The 16,540-nt window shown below is 38.6% G+C and overlaps 1 protein-coding gene across 10 annotated transcripts in view; it reads left to right on the top strand.

The window, feature by feature from the left end:
- GRXCR1 (glutaredoxin and cysteine rich domain containing 1) overlaps nt 1-16,540 on the top strand; it is a 339,725-nt gene that overhangs the window by 205,855 nt on the left and 117,330 nt on the right. Inside the window, exon 1 of one of the 10 annotated variants that reach the window (XM_059924130.1) lies at nt 7,505-7,897. The exons of the other annotated variants lie outside the window; for them this stretch is intronic. Within the exon in view, the coding sequence (XP_059780113.1) occupies nt 7,514-7,897 (384 nt within the window). The 5' untranslated portion in view covers nt 7,505-7,513. Of the gene's footprint in view, nt 1-7,504; nt 7,898-16,540 lie in introns of those variants that run through there. 10 annotated transcript variants of the gene reach the window in all.

Genomic DNA, 16,540 nt, shown 5'->3' with positions numbered 1-16,540 from the left:
CTCTCCCTTTTTTTCTTTATGAGTCTGGCTAAGAGTTTATCAATTTTGTTTATCTTCTCAAAGAATCAGCTTTTAGTTTTATTGATCTTTGCTATTTTTTTCTTCATTTCTATTTCATTTATTTCTGCTCTGATCTTTATGATTTCTTTCCTTCTACTGACTTTGGGTTTTCTTTGTTCTTCTTTCTCTAGTTGCTTTAGGTGTAGGGTTAGATTGTTTATTTGAGATTTTTCTTGTTTCTTGAGGTGAGATTGAATTGATATACACTTCCCTCTTAGAACTGCTTTTGCTGTGTCCAGTAGCTTTTGGGTCATTTTGTTTTCATTGTCATCTGTTTCTATGTATTTTTTTATTTCTTCTTTGATTTCTTCAGTGATCTCTTGGTTATTTAGTAGCACACTGTTTAGCCTCCATGTATTTGTGGTTTTTACAGTTTTTTCCTGTAATTGATTTCCAGTCTCATAGTGTTGTGGTCAGAAAAGGTCCTTGATACAATTTAAATTTTCTTAACTTTACTGAGGCTTGATTTGTGACCCAAGCAAGATGTGATCTATCCTGGAGAATGCTCCATGTGCACTTGAGAAGAAAGTGTATTCTGCCGCTTTCAGGTGGAATATTCTATAAATATCAATTAAATCTATCTGGTCTGTTGTGTCATTTAAAGCTTGTGTTTCCTTATTTATTTTCTGTTTGGATGGTCTGTCCATTGGTGTAAGTGGGGTGGTAAAGTCCCCTACTATTATTGTGTTACTGTCGATTTCCCCTTTCATGGTTGTTAGCATTTGCCTTATGTATTGAGGTACTCCTATGTTGGGTGCATAAACCTTTATAATTGTTATATCTTCTTCTTGGATTGATCCCTTGATCATTATGTAGTGTCTTTCCTTATGTGTTATAACAGTCTTTATTTCAAAGTCTATTTTATCTGATATGAGTATTGCTACTCCAGCTTTCTTTTGATTTCCATTTGCATGGGATACCTTTTTCCATCCCTTCACTTTCAGTCTGTATGTGTCCCTGTGTCTGAAGTGGGTCTCTTATAGACAGCATATATATGGGTCTTGTGTTTGTATCCATTCAGCCAGTCTGTGTCTTTTGGTTGGGGCATTTAATCCATTTACATTCAAGGTTATTATCTGTATGTATGTTCCTATTACCATTTTCTTAATCGTTTTGGGTTGGGTCTTTTTCTTCTACTGTGTTTCCCACCTAGAGAAGTTTCTTTAGCATTTGTTGTAAAGCTGGTTTGGTGCTGAATTCTCTTAGCTCTTGCTGGTCTGAAATGCTTTTGATTTCTCCATCAAATCTGAATGAGATCCTTGCCAGGTAGAGTAATCTTGGTTGTAGGTTTTTCTCTTTCTTTACTTTATGTATATCCTACCACTCCCTTCTGGCCTGCAGAGTTTCTGCTGAAAAATCTGCTGATAACCTTATGGGGATTCCTTTGTATGTTATTTTTTGTTTTTCCCTTGCTGCTTTTAATGTTTTTTCTTTGAATTTAATTTTTGTTAGTTAGATTAATATGTGTCTTGGTGTGTTTCTCCTAGGGTTTATCCTGTATGGGACTCTCTGCACTTCCTGGATGTGGGTGACTACTTCCTTTCCCATGTTAGGGAAGTTTTCCACTATAATCTCTTCAAATATTTTCTCAGACCCTTTCTTTTTCTCTTCTTCTGGGAGCCCTATAATTTGAATATTGGTGCGTTTAGTGTTGTCCCAGAGGTCTCTGAGATTGTCTTCAATTCTTTTTTCTTTATTCTGCTCCTTGGCAGATATTTCCACCATTTTGTCTTCCAGCTCACTTATTCGTTCTTCTGCCTCAGTTATTCACTTATTGATTCCTTCTAGTGTATTTTTCGTTTCAGTTATTGTGTTGTTCATCTCTGTTTGTTCTTTAGCTTTCTAGATCTTTGTTAAACATTTCTGGTATTTTCTCAATCCGTGCCTCCATTCTATTTCTAAGATTCTGGATCATCTTTACTATCAGTACTCTGAATTCTTTTTCAGGTAGATTGCCTATTTCCTCTTCATTTATTTGGTCTTTTAGGTTTTTACCTTGCTCCTTCATCTGTGACATATTTTTTTGCCATGTCGTTTTTTTTCTGTTTTCTTTTTTTTAAAATAAATTTATTTATTTATTTATTTTTGGCTGTGTTGGGTCTTCGTTTCTGTGTGAGGGCTTTCTCCAGTTGCGGCGAGCGGGTGCCACTCTTCATCACGGTGCGTGGGCCTCTCACTGTCGCGGCCTCTCCCGTTGTGGAGCGCAGGCTCAGTAGTTGTGGCTCATGGGCTTAGTTACTCCGTGGCATGTGGGATCTTCCCAGACCAGGGCTCGAACCCATGTCCCCTGCATTGGCAGGCAGATTCTTAACTACTGTGCCACCAGGGAAGCCCTTTTCTTTTTTTTTGAGTGGCATTGTGTTCCTGTCTTAGGTTGTTTGGCCTAAGGCTTCCAACACTGCAGTTTGTAGGCTGTTGGGTAGAGCTGTGTCTTGGTGCTGAAGTGAGGACCTCCAGGAGACCTCACTCTGTTGAATATTCTCTGGGGTCTGAGGTTATCTGTTAGTCCAGTGGTTCGTACTTGGAGCTCCCACAGCAGGAGCTTCGGCCCTACTCCTGGCTTGTGAACCAAGATCCTGCAAAACACACGGGGCGGCAAAAAAAAAAAAAAAAAATGGTGGTAAAGGCTTTGGCTGTGTAGGGCGTGTCCTATGCAGGGGTGAGGTTTGGGTGGTGGGCAGGGCCTATGCTTAGTACTCACAGGGCTGGAAAAGGTGGGGGGTGGGGGGGTGGGGCTTAGGCTCAGCAGACCAGAAGTGGCCTCTGGTCTCAGAGGGTGGGCAACCCCACCTGGAGCCCAGCAGGCTTTCTGGGCTCGAGTGGGCGGGGCAAACGCCCTCCACTCCTCTCCTGCTCCTTCTGTCCTGGAGAGCCCCTCCTGCAAGCCTCCTGGCCTCCCTCCTATGTCTTCAGGACCCACTCAGCCTGTAGTGGGCTTCAGAGGGTGGGGATCTGCTTGGGAACTTAGCAGGCTTCCTGGGCCTGAGTGGGTGGGGCAAACGCCCTCTGCTCCTCTCCTGCTCCTTCCATCCTGGAGTGTCACACCTACCTGCCTCTCCTGATCTCCCCGGCCTCCCTGCTATGCCCCCAGGACCCACACAGCCTGGAGTGGGCTTTGAAGAGTGGGAGATCGACCTGGGAGCTTAGGGCCCCAGTGGGTGGAGCAAACGCCCTCCACTCCTCTCCTGCTCCTCCCGTCCTGGAGGCCCCCTCCTGCCTGCCTCTTCTGTTCTCCCCCGGATTCCCTTCTATGCCCCCAGGACTAACCCAGCCCGGAGGGGACCTCTGAGGGCATAGGACCCGGCCTGAGAGCCGGCCGACTTCCCCAGCAGACTGGGCAGGGGAAATGCTGGGCCTGCTCCCCCCTGATCCGAGCCCCTGAGGGTCCCTCCAAATGTGGGAACCCCTCCCCCCCTCTCAGCCACCCTTCAGGCATTGGTCCTGTCCAGCCTCCACTTCTCCTCCTCCCTCAGTCCTCCGACATCCTACTGGTTCGCTTGGGGGTTCTTCCCGTCTCCTTGGGCATTGGGGTCCCCCACCAGTGTCCAGCAGGCACCCTAGTTGTGGGGAGATGTGAACTCTGCATCTTCCCACACCGCCATCTTGACTCCTCCCCCCATGCCATTTTAATAAGGGACTTGAGCATCCATGGATTTTAGTAACCATGGGGGTCCCGGAACCAATCCCCCAGGATACCTAGGGATGACTATATGTATGTTTAGCTATTTTAAGTAACTGTTGGGAATTTATAGCTACCATCTGTTGATCAGCATTCGAAGCACTTCATATATATCATTCTAGTCAATCTTGCCAAATATTCTATGCAATAAAAACTACTATTTGACAGATGAAGAAACTGAGGCTCAAGGTCACTTAGGGGTGGCATATCCAAGGTTTAAACCCAGCATTGTGTACACCCACAGCCCCTGTTCTTAACCACTAATCTATAAACTAAGAAATCATCCATCTTTCTTGTTATATAATAAAATAACAGTCCTGTTTTCAAAGAATATTTTCTTTAATGCACTCAGTTTCTTTTCTGATTAGAAGTTCTCTGCCCTTGAAATGAATAACTGAGCTGTGAATTTTGATTTGCAAATTCATGTTTGCTAAGAAAAGTTCAATATTCTGTAAGCTGAAAAGTTTCAGGGATAGCTTGTTTTCCCTATTTTACTGATGGTTAGTAAATCTTTTTTTTCCCCTCTAATCACCAATGTAGTTAGAAAATAAAAATTGATAGGTTCTTTCCATCCAAACAGAAGTTCTGAGAACAGCACTTGGGGAGTGAGTCATGATTTATTGCTTCTCTAGGGACAAGTGTTGTTGGAGAAAAGACCATTACCTTGCCAACGACTGGCAATATTTCTGCAAGACCAAAAAATAAAGTAGTGAATATGATAGCTATAAAGTAGCAGCAAATGGAGACATTTTGCACATATTTACTGTGATCCAAGGGATTAAAAACTTATTCTCCAAATGCTAGAAATATGGTTAACATTACTTCTCACCATGCAGTGATAATCACACACAGAATAGTATGTGGGGCAATATTTGGAGACAAGATGAGTAAAAGAATAATTATATTTTTATGTCATACTTTCTCTGCAAATAAGGAAATAATTAGATATTCTGATTAAAAAACTAATGCCAACAAGAAATATCCAGGCCTAGGTCTAGCTGCTAGGTTATTGTTTCTACTGGGAATTGAACAAGGGGTATTTTTTTCTTTGAATACATCATTAATGGTAATTTCCAAAGTAGTTCTAGTTTGCTTAATGAAACATTTGACCCTCTATAGCTTCTGGAATTTTTAACTTTCTATTTTAAATAAATAGATGCCCATTGGTAACAAACTTGAAATATTTCTGTATTGGTAATATGGTTTATCATGTTAATGGGGTTTTTGTTCATGTTTTGAGGGGTTGCATAAATCAAGGGTTAGGTTAGGAAGGAAAGGTCTTGCAAGTCTTGCCCTCTTTTGAGAAGAGCTTTGTAGAATGGGAGTTATACTTGTCTTTGGCCACTCTGTCTTTTTTTAGTTCTTTCAACGAACCTATGGTTTTCTGCCTCAAGGCCTTTTCACTTGCCACTGAAGTTTAGGAACTATCTCCAACTACTCCTGCCCACCTCAATCAGTCTCTTCTAATTTTGCTAGACCCTAGTTTAATGTCTTCTCTTCAGAGAGGCTTACTGTGACTTTTCTAAAGTAGGCTCCCTTCTTATATCATTTCTGATTATATCCACTTTTTTTCACTTGGTCATGCTTGTTACAATTTTTATTATTATCTTTATTTGTTTATTGAATGTTAACTCTCAAGGCAGCGATCGTGCCTATTACATTCGCCTACATAGATCCAGCAACTTTTTGACATTTAGTAGGTGCCCAATAAATATTGTTAAATGAATAAATGATGGTAAGAGTACCTCTGAAGGAAAAGTAGGAAATTCTTGCTCAAGGGGGGATGCTAGACTGACAAAGCAATTATAATGTAGGGACTAATAAACTGATACTGGGAAAAGGTGGCAAGTGGAGTAGTTAGAAAGTGCTATGTTCACATTGAGCAGCTGGGAACAAACTGTAAACAGAATGAGAGTGGAGAGTGTTGAGAATAGCGTTGGTGTGTTTTATTGGCAACGACTAGAAATTTGGTTATTTCAAAAAAGAGGGATTCTGTATGTGCTTAAAATACACTGTGTTGAACTATAGCTATTTTGTCTAAACATTATGTTACCAATGGAAGGTATGGGACATAATTTTATATATCTTTATATTTGCTATAGTCTCCAGCTATGTCTTACTCTTGGGTGGCACTCAGTAGATGATTGTGGTATACTCATTGCCTGAATGAAAAATGAATTACAAAGATTTATCCACTGAAAAGAACAGCTTAATTTTTTATTTTAGCTTAAGACAGGTGTGTGAATTATAAATATCTAGGGCATATTATACATCATGGCACATATCTTCTTACACTAGCATATACTTCCGTTTACTTGTAGTCCAACGCAGTGGTCATGGCTGTGAGTTTCTCTGTGACTCTGACAAGCTCAGCATATGAAAAGATTGCTGGGGCCATCCAGCTAACAGATGGGAAGAGAAATAACATGGACAGGACACTGTCTGTCAACTGCCTTGGCCCACAAATGACACATCACTTTTGCTCACATCCCCTTGGCAAAAGCTAAGCATTTGCTTCCTCTCCCTTAAATGCAAGAGGCTGAACAATGTAGTTATGTGTGCATCAAAGCATCTCTCCTTCGTACACACGGGAAGACATTTCACAAAGTTACTAACATCTCTAGTGACATTAGTTGTGACTTTTATTTTCAACTTTAAGCTGTTAAGTATTTTCTGAAGTAAGTATAAATTGAGGTTATAATCAGGTGAAGACTTATAAAGATTAAAAAAGCTTGAAGCTCAGTATGAGAGTCAGCTGAGTATCCTCCCTCTGGAGGTTCAGACAGGTTGGGGCACTTACTATGGTATAAGTTCCAATATGTCCTTGTATCTTAGGAGCTTCTTCAGGTGCTTGCCAAAGTGACAGAAAATCCGCTGAGCACAGCATAAGGAGGACCCTTCTCTATGCATGGGTGATTTGGATATGATATTTATCAGTGCTGATCACCTGGATTGCTTTGGCTGATCTGGCTGGCTTGGAGGATTTTCCATTCTTCCCTCGCTGTTCCATGTTTCCTTTCCAAAACCTTTCCCTTTGTCAAAGAGAGGAGTGTTTTCTGCTAGCAAAAGTGGGAAAGCAACAAAAGAAAAGATATTTCTTGTTATAACCTGTTAAAAAGCTATTCTTTAGCAAAACTACTTGTGCATGAAGATGAAGGTGTAGATTGAAAATTCATCATATACAATATGGATGAAGTCTAACTGATGATTTAATAAGAGCTAATATTGATAGCTCTGTGCAGGCATGTAATATGTTCACTGCCCTTTTTAAAGAGCGTGAAAGACAGAAGGAATAAGCACTGTGAAAAGACTATGCCACCTCCCATCCTACACATTTGATTCCATATTTTATCCCTGGTCTCCATTCTGAGCTGTTAGAGGTATTTCTGCTGCTAAGATCCTTTTCAACACTCACCACTGGCTTCAAAGTTCAAGTCTTTCATTTCCTTGCCCCGTACTTATTTTCTGTTTCATTGCATACTACTTTCTTGCACTTGTCTTGTTAAAGCGTCCACCATGGCTATTTAATATTTAAAGGCTGGGATCACTTTGCAGGTTTTAGTTTAAAGGTAACCATAGCAGACACACACACATTCATTATTAATAGCAGAGATGCACTCTAAGTTCTTGGGAATCTTCTTTCGTTTTGATGTTAGTTTCATATGAGTGCTGCTGTCACTAGAATTAAGCTCTGGTATTGTTATATGGAAAGTGGACTAATGCAGTAACCAGGGAACCAGAATTATGTGAACAGCTTATTATGTGGATGGGACCATGCTAAAAAGGGAGATGAAGCCAGAAAATGACAGGTCACGGAAAGTCCGGTTTCGGATCGCGTCATCTCACAGTGGGCGAGTTCTGAAGGAGGTATATGAAGATGGGCGACCGGCAGGCTCTCTGGATTCTGAATGTGCCAGTATCTGTGGCATAGATGGGCTCAGTGAGTCTGATGGACAGCAGAACGGCCACATAGGATCGGAAGGGGACGAGCAGGAGAATGACCAGGATAACTTGCTGGTGTTAGCAAGGGCTGCCAGCGAGAAGGGGTTTGGTACAAGAAGAGTCAACATTTTAAGCAAAAATGGCACAGTCAGAGGTGTTAAATATAAAGTCAGTGCTGGACAAGCTCTATTTAACAATTTGACCAAAGTATTACAGGTAAGTCACTGTACTTTGTCCTTCCTGATCTTTGTTTCTAATTCACCATCTCAACACCTCTCTGTTCTCCAGTTTAAAGCAAACCTCTCTTATTCATGATTCCTACATACTTCATGAGTCACTTCTACATCTAGGATATTGTCTCAACAGCCATTGATTAAAAATAAGGTCATATGCTTAGCAAACTAGATTGACTTCTCAAAGCCAAATTCCTAACATGTAAGTAGTCTTCTTTTAGGGTGCAATGACTAAAACAATATATCTGTTTCTTAGCCAAGGAAGGGAAGAAGACAGACTGTAGTCTTCAAAGCATTTGAGCAAAGCTTAGGAGTTAATTTCTGGTTAATCATCCTTAAGACACCAGTTTAGCATTTATCATCACTTGTATAGATATTTAAACCAGAAAAGGCTGAGTACTGCATTCAGTGGAGTTGGATTCAGCTGGAATGTTATGTAGATATAAAGGCTTCCTCCCATTCCTGGGGAGGTTGCAGATTTCATCTGAGGTGCATTTCTCCATTAATTTGCTTAAGAACTCTAGGGCAGCACTTGAAAAAGTTATTCTATAAATGTACAGATTGAGATCAGATTTTATAGTAAAAAATTAGCCCTTAAGATATGATAGATTCTGCCCAGTAATGTAGGAATGTATTATTCAGGTCCTGGGCCTTTGGCGATGATCTTATGTTAAGTTTTTGAAATTGCCTGGAAGCATTGGTGAAATGATTTTCTGTTAAAAACAGGCATCATTATTTTCAGGAATGGAGTTCATAATCACTACCATTAAGGTAGCAAGCCAGTATTTTTCATTGTAATACCATTTTATATTCTCAATATTTAAATAAAATGATCTCTTGTGATGAATTATTCAATGCCTTGACATTATATAACAACATGGGAGTGGTGGGGATTTTAACCAAAGACACTTATTTTTCATTTAAAGGAAGTATTTGGAAAAGTCACCTCATGAGGATTTAGAAAATAAATCAAAGGATAAAAGCAGTTAAAAGCAAAGGTTTTTTTCATTTATAGAATTTACCCGTGAAGGATTTCACAGCTTAGGGGAGGGGGTTGAGAACCAAAAATCAGAAACTGATGACTATGTTTTACTAGGTTGGACGCAGTCCTGTGTGGATTTCTAGTCATTAGGTTGAGTTCATCTTAGTGGCCTCTGTGTTTCACCCAATGCAGAAATTGTTATTGCTAACGTGTAGACCAAGACTCTGTAAAAATTGTTTAAAAATGTTTGCATTCTTGTGATTAATTTAGCTTGTCATGATTTCAATTGCTGTATGATTTGGAGGATTATTTACAAAACTGCTGTACCGATTTTAGTACTTAGATTTGAATTTGTTGTTCAGACCTCTCAAGAAACCTATCATTTATGAGTAAATACCTTAAATCTTCAAAACCTATGAGAGAAGAGCTTTTCCTCCCTATGGCTTTATCCTGATACTGCTATAAATTCACAAAGAGGAAATAGAAGAACTTCCAAAGTCCAAATTTAGTACTAGATTAGGTTGCAATATTTACTTATATTTTTATGCATAATTCCATCCCACCCTTTTTTGGAGAAAAAGTCTGTCATTTTCTAATAATTTAACCTCATTCCGTTTACCCCATGCTTTAAGAAAACAATAATGATTCCTAGCAGAGGTGCCTCAAAGTCTGATATTTAATCAGTTTCTTTTGGTCATTCTTTTTTTTTAAATAATTTTACAGTAATCAGCACATTGTAGGTATTCACAAATTTTGACCATCATCATTAGTTTCATCATCATTATCATTGCCATCATCATCGTGGGAATATTCTCCGATCTCTCCAGGATAAAATGTTAAAGGAGCTCCTACCTTGAATCAGGCTGCCAGCTGCACTATTCTAAGGGGCTCCATTCACATCACTGTGTGAGCAGCACAGCTTGGAGTTGTGCAGTGCAATCTACACAGCGTTATGTCGAAGAGCTGACTTGGATACTTGCTGCTTGCTAAGAGATGTGTATGTCATAACGGATGACAAATATCTTAGGCATATGTCTTAGGATGACTGAGTAGGTCACGCCCACAGGCATCCCACAGTACAGTAGCAGGGAAGCCCCCGGGGGTAAAAGCAGAAGTTACCATTCAATTACTCCCGTTAAGTGTGATATAGGGGCCAGATGTGACTCTTCCCTGGATCTCTGTATATTTTCCGAATTCCTTGGAAAGTAAGCAGCAAACTTAACTAGATGTAACTGTAATGTAGCAATTTCTCTCAGTGAGGAAAAGTGAGGAGTCAGGAGTCATATCTTGGATATTTGATTAAGGTTCCAATGCACAGCCAATCTGATTGAAGAAAGGAACTGTGATTGAAGAAACAGTCAAGTTTTTCTTCCCTTTTTAGGTTATAAAATCTTAAAGCACTCAATCTGAAACTTGAGAGGGAGCCCTAAATACGAATAATATCTTTCAAAGACCCTGTAAATCACTTTGCTTCCTCTCTATTAGTTTTCCATTATGTTATTGCTGTCTCATAAAAATTGGCATGTGCTTTGCAAAAATTTCAGCTGTGCAGAGAATAGTCATTGAAATTATTTGCTCCAAACATTTACACTTCTTAGCAGCACTTATTTAGAAAGTTGTCTGTAAAAGGGACATTAGAACAAATTTTCATTCTGTTTGTCAATTAATTTACCCTATAGAATTCTGGGTAATTGAGAATGTGCAGTATTAATCAAGGTTTTTAAGGGTAGTGATGGGCCAGGAGAGAAAAGGTCAGCTGGATGATCAGGTGGCCCTTATAGACTGTGGTTCGTTGGTGAATCACTCAAGAGCCTGGAGCTGGTCTAAGTTATGGCTTTTCAGATGCCTGACTTTTTCATTTCTCTCAGAGAGGACAAGAATGTAATGCTTAAGAGAGGCCAATTTGGAAATCTGAAAACCTAGAATCTAGTCATGGCCTGGAAATGGGCATGTATTAGAAACTGTTTAGGTTGTTCTTCCATACAGTAAAGAGAATTATTGACCTAGATGTAAAAGGAAATTTTAATAAAAAATATTCCTTAGTGTTCTTTATGGCTTCATTGTTTAATGAGGAAAATGAAGCAGATATGTATTGATCTATGATTTTTTTATTCTGATCAGGTTAGATCACCAGGAGGGTATTTCCTGAGCCAAAGATAAATACAGGTATACTGATAGGCATGTTTCCTATTGGTATCCATCACTAGTTTGTTTAGAAACAGGCCCAGAAATCTTACCATTATTCTCTGATATAGGTGTTCTTTTTTAGTTCTCTTTAAGAAATTGTGCTGTAATGATGTTTCTATCTGATAATAATTTTACCCATTATTTGAAAATTTTAGAGAGATTATTTTTTATTTAAAAAAATTATTCCTTTTTATCTCATGCAAGACACATTGCAAAACAACTGCATAGCTCATAGCTCTTCACCCAGTTCACATGATTAAATTTGAGATACACCTTGCTCTTAGCAGCAACATTATTTCCAAGGTCTCTTAGGGTGGGTCAATGATACAGACAATTAAGGTCATTAATTTTTTCTAATTTATTCTTATGAGATTACATTTCAGATGGTAATCTTTTCTTGACCTTATCCTCAAACTTTGTAAGCATACTCTGTTAGAATCACGTACTATAATTTCCATAATTTTAGTTCCCTCTCTTTCTACAAATTTAACATTACTGTATTAGAGAAAAATAGATGCAAAGAAGGAAGGTAATTACAGCACATACTATAATTTGGTGACTCCTTTCTAAGAACTCGAATTAGACATTAACCTCCATCTATGTATGTACATGCATACCTCTGGCCAATGTGCTCGTATTTATGAGCATTCTAACATTTCAAGACAAATAAAATAAAATATAAATAATAATGCACTTGCAGAACAATTTACATTATGCAAAGGGTTTTACAGACATTATTTTACTTAATCGTACCCAAAATTTTGTGAAATAAACAGGATATTATTATTATGGTGATGTCTGTTTTAAAATAACTGAATATCAGAGAAATTAATTGTTTGGCCCAAAGCTAGAATTCTGCCTTTTGCTGTTTTGGCTTTTTTAGTTTTTAAAAGTATAATGCTCTATGCTCTATAAAATTCCCAACTTTATCTTTTGAAATGTTATAATAATAACAAATGTGAAGATTTACAAGACTAAATATATCATGTTATGATATCATCTGGTCTTTTGAAACTGCAACATTTGGTTAGCAGTTTTTAAAATCTATCATTTATTGAATGTTCAATCTTCACCTAGGGGAGGTTTTTCTGCAGTTAAATAGCTTCTATCCAGTTTTAAATTATACTTTTAAAATTTATCAAAACATCATTTCTGTAGCATCATTTGATTGAATTATCATGAGATTGGAGGAGTTGAGACTGCGGGGGGATGGCTAGGTTCACTCAAGGAGGACAGCTGCTCAGCTTTGCTCACTGAGCTTAGCATGCAGCCATTAATCTGTATTAACAGAAGTTTCAGGTAATACTTCTTATCTATCTTTGGTTCACTGAATCTAGCTTTGGTAATAAGATAATATTCCAGAAAAAAGGAAGTGATACTCTTGACTCTTAGTCCCAGTGGTTTATGTGGACCATTCTGGAAAAACAACAGCAAGAATAATAGTAAACACTGATTAAGTACTTCCTGAATGCCAGGCACTATTCTCATTATTTATGTGCATTAACATATTTATTCCTCATAGCAACTCTATAAGGTAGTATCGTTATTAATCAATTAATTACAACTTGAGCTCTTTTCTGTATATGTAACATTAAGTTGTAGGATTTAAAATCACATTTATCCAGGGAAATTCTTATGCAATAGTCTATCAAAGCAAGCATCTACTAATGGAATATTGCCTTCTTAGCTTAGTAGGCAAGAAATTCTAGGATTTTTGATACAATTTCAAACAATGCAGACAGCTACATTAAGAAATTAGGTGACGTCATCCAAGAAGCAGAAAAAAACCACCAAAAAATAAGCTGATACTACTGCTAGATTATTTGTGTACAATTAAAGAATTGTTGTAAACTATAGAGTACTGTGACCACCTTCCACATACCATCACTTTGATACTCTTTATCACAGCATTTGACATTGATACTAATTAGGACCTCAATAAATATTCTTACTTTGAGTTAATGAATTCAGTGACATTCTCTTAGTGGTTATTTCCTTCTTTTCCATCTCTTTGTCTTTGGAGATTTCCTATATTGAATAGGAATAGAGTTTGCATGGTGAAGTATTGGTAGCTTGCTACAATCAATTATTTCTGATGTGAGTTATCTTTAATATTCATTCAGTCATTTATTTAATAACCATTTACTGCATATCTATTATGGAGCAGGCACTATGCTAGATAAGATGAGGAATAAAACCCAATTCCAGCCTTCATGGAATATTCAGTAGTGTATTATGAATGGTTGTGTAAAGTGATTCCTGGAAGAATTCAGATACCACACTTGACTTTGTTTCCCATCTCTAGAGGATTCCCCCCCTCTGTTTTCTTGTTGGCCTATCATAGCCTCTGCCACCCATTTTTCACTTCTCCAATGCTTATATTTTTCTCGGTTTTAGTCTTTCTCTTGTTAGACCATCATTATATTAGATTCCTTTCTTCACCCTCTCTTGCTTTCTTTCTAATGTTCTTCTGATCTAGGCCCAAGAACTGAAGGGTAATCTGTTCCCAAGATTACCTACAAGTCCCCTAAAGTCCGGAATGGTGACTCTGACCATTAGCACTCACTTATCCAAGTCTTGTGAATCTCATTAAAATTTTCCTCTCCTTAGTGTAAGAAATATCTAAATTGGAATATCTCTCATTTTTGTCAACTTATCAGAATTCTTGTATCATCATGACATTTAAATTTGTGGAAGCTTTGTTTTAATTGCTTGAAGATAAATCCCATGAATCTATCTTAATTCTGACTTTAGAACAACATGCTGAGCAAACCCACAGATTCCACAAGATGACCTGAAACAACTTAATGAACTCTACTGGCAGACCATGGTTACCACATAATTAGGGAATTAGCGCCCAGTGTTTCCAAACTTCGTAAAAACAGTATAAGAGTAGGACTAGACAAATATCCTCTGGCTGGCCTATTCATGCTTGCAGATTTCTGATCATTCTCCTAAATCCAGTATTCTGAATATTGTATAAAGCAATATAAACATTAAATAGTCTATAAATTGACACACTATATAAATATATCAATCCCTCAATCATTATTGCCTTGAAGGAATTTTCAAAATGATACACAGAATAAAATACCATACAAAAATTTTTGGTTAAGGAAATTTTATTTATGTGTACAAATCCATTCAACTAAGAATTTGGATCTCTTTGCTGAATTTTATTTTTCTAATAATTCATTATCTCACCTAACTGCTGACAAATTTTTTTTTAACATCTTTATGGGAGTATAATTGCTTTAAAATGTTGTGTTAGTTGCTGCTGTATAACAAAGTGAATCAGCTATATGTATACATATATATCCCCATATCTCCTCCCTCTTGCATCTCCCTCCCACCCTCCCTATCCCACCCCTCTAGGTGGACACAAAGCACCCAGCTGATCTCCCTGTGCTATGCAGTTGCTTCCCACTAGCTATCTATTTTACATTTGGTAGTGTATATATGTCCATGCCACGCTCTCACTTCGTCCCAGCTTACCCTTCCCCCTCCCCATGTCCTCAAGTCCATTCTCTATGTCTGCATCATTATTCCTGTCCTGACCCTAGATTCTTCAGAACCTTTTTTTTTTTTTTTAGATTCCACATATATGGGTTAGTATATGGTCTTTGTTTTTCTCTTTCTGACTTACTCCACTCTGTATGACAGTCTCTAGGTCCACCCACCTCATTACAAATAACTCAATTTCGCTTCTTTTTTTTTTTTTTTAATTAATTAATTAATTGATTTTATTTTTTTTTGGCTGTGTTGGGTCTTCGTTTCTGTGCGAGGGCTTTCTCTAGTTGTGGCAAGCGGGGGCCACTCTTCATCGCGGTGCATGGTCCTCTCACTATCGTGGCCTCTCTTGTTGCGGAGCACAGGCTCCAGACGCACAGGCTCAGTAGTTGTGGCTCACGGGCCTAGTTGCTCCGCGGCATGTGGGATCTTCCCAGACCAGGGCTCGAACCCGTGTCCCCTGCATTAGCAGGCAGATTCTCAACCACTGCACCACCAGGGAAGCCCAATTTCGCTTCTTTTTATGGCTGAGTGATATTCCGTTGTATATATGTGCCACGTCTTCTTTATCCATTCATCTGTTGATGGACACTTAGGTTGCTTCCATGTCCTGGCTATTGTAAATAGTGCTGCAGTGAACATTGTGGTAGATGGCTCTTTTTGAATTATGGTTTTCTCAGGGTATATGCCCAGTAGTGGGATTGCTGGGTCGTATGGTAGTTCTATTTTTAGTTTTTTAAGGAACCTCCATACTGTTCTCCACAGTGGCTGTATCAATTTACATTCCCACCAACAGTGCAGGAAGGTTCCTTTTAAAACGTTTCTTGTATTTTCTCCATTCTATTTCCAAGATTTTGGATCATCGTTACTATCAGTACTCTGAATCCTTTTTTTTGGTAGACTGCGTATTACCTCTGCATTTGTTTGGTCTAGTGGGTTTTTACCTTCGTCCTTCATCTGCTGTGTATTTCTCTGTCTTCTCATTTTGCTTAACTTACTGTGTTTGGGGTCTCCATTTCGCAGGCTGCAGGTTCGTAGTTCCCAGTGTTTTTGGTGTCTGCTCCCAGTGGCTAAGGTTGGTTCAGTGGGTTGTGTAGGCTTCCTGGTGGAGGGGACTGGTGCCTGTCTTCTGGTGGATGAGGCTGGATCTTGTCTTTCTGGTGGGCAGGTCCATGTCTGGTGGTGTGTTTTGGGGTGTCTGTGAACTTATTATGATTTTAAGCGGCCTCTCTACTAATGGGTGGGGTTGTGTTCCTGTGTTACTAGTTGTTTGGCATAGGGTGTCCAGCACTGTAGCTTGCTGGTCGTTGAGTGGAGCTGGGTCTTAGCATTGAGATGGAGATCTCTGGGAGAGGATTCGCCATTTGATATTACGTGGGGCTGGGAGGTCTCTGGTAGACCAATGTCCTGAACTCAGCTCTCCCACCTCAGAGACTCAGGCCTGACACCTGGCCAGAGCACCAAGACCTTGTCAGCCACACGGCTCAGAAGAAAAGGGAGAAAAAGAAAGAAAGAAAGTAAGAAAAAAATGAAATAAAGTTATTAAAATAAAAAATTTAAAAAATTTATTAAAAATAAAAAATTAAAAAGTAATAAAAAAAAGCAAGAAGAGAGCAACCAAACCAAAAAACAAATCCACCAATGATAAAAAGCACTAAGAACTATACAAAAAAAAAAAACCCCAAAAACCCCCAAAACAAACAAAGAAAAAAAAACGGACAGACAGAGCCCTAGGACAAATGATAATATCAAAGCTATACAGACAAAATCACACAAAGAAGCATACACATACACACTCACAAAAAGAGAAAATGGAAAGAAAATAATATATATATATAAAAAATTTAAAAAGGAAGAGAGCAACCAAATCAATAAACAAATCTACCAATGATAATAAGCTCTAAATACTAAACTAAGATAAACATAAAACCAGAAACAAATTAGATG

Source organism: Balaenoptera ricei, chromosome 5 (assembly GCF_028023285.1).
Source record: "Balaenoptera ricei isolate mBalRic1 chromosome 5, mBalRic1.hap2, whole genome shotgun sequence".
Classification (NCBI taxonomy): domain Eukaryota; kingdom Metazoa; phylum Chordata; class Mammalia; order Artiodactyla; family Balaenopteridae; genus Balaenoptera; species Balaenoptera ricei.
The sequence above is the reverse complement of the archived record's forward strand: the minus strand, read 5'-3'. Positions and strand labels throughout refer to the sequence as shown.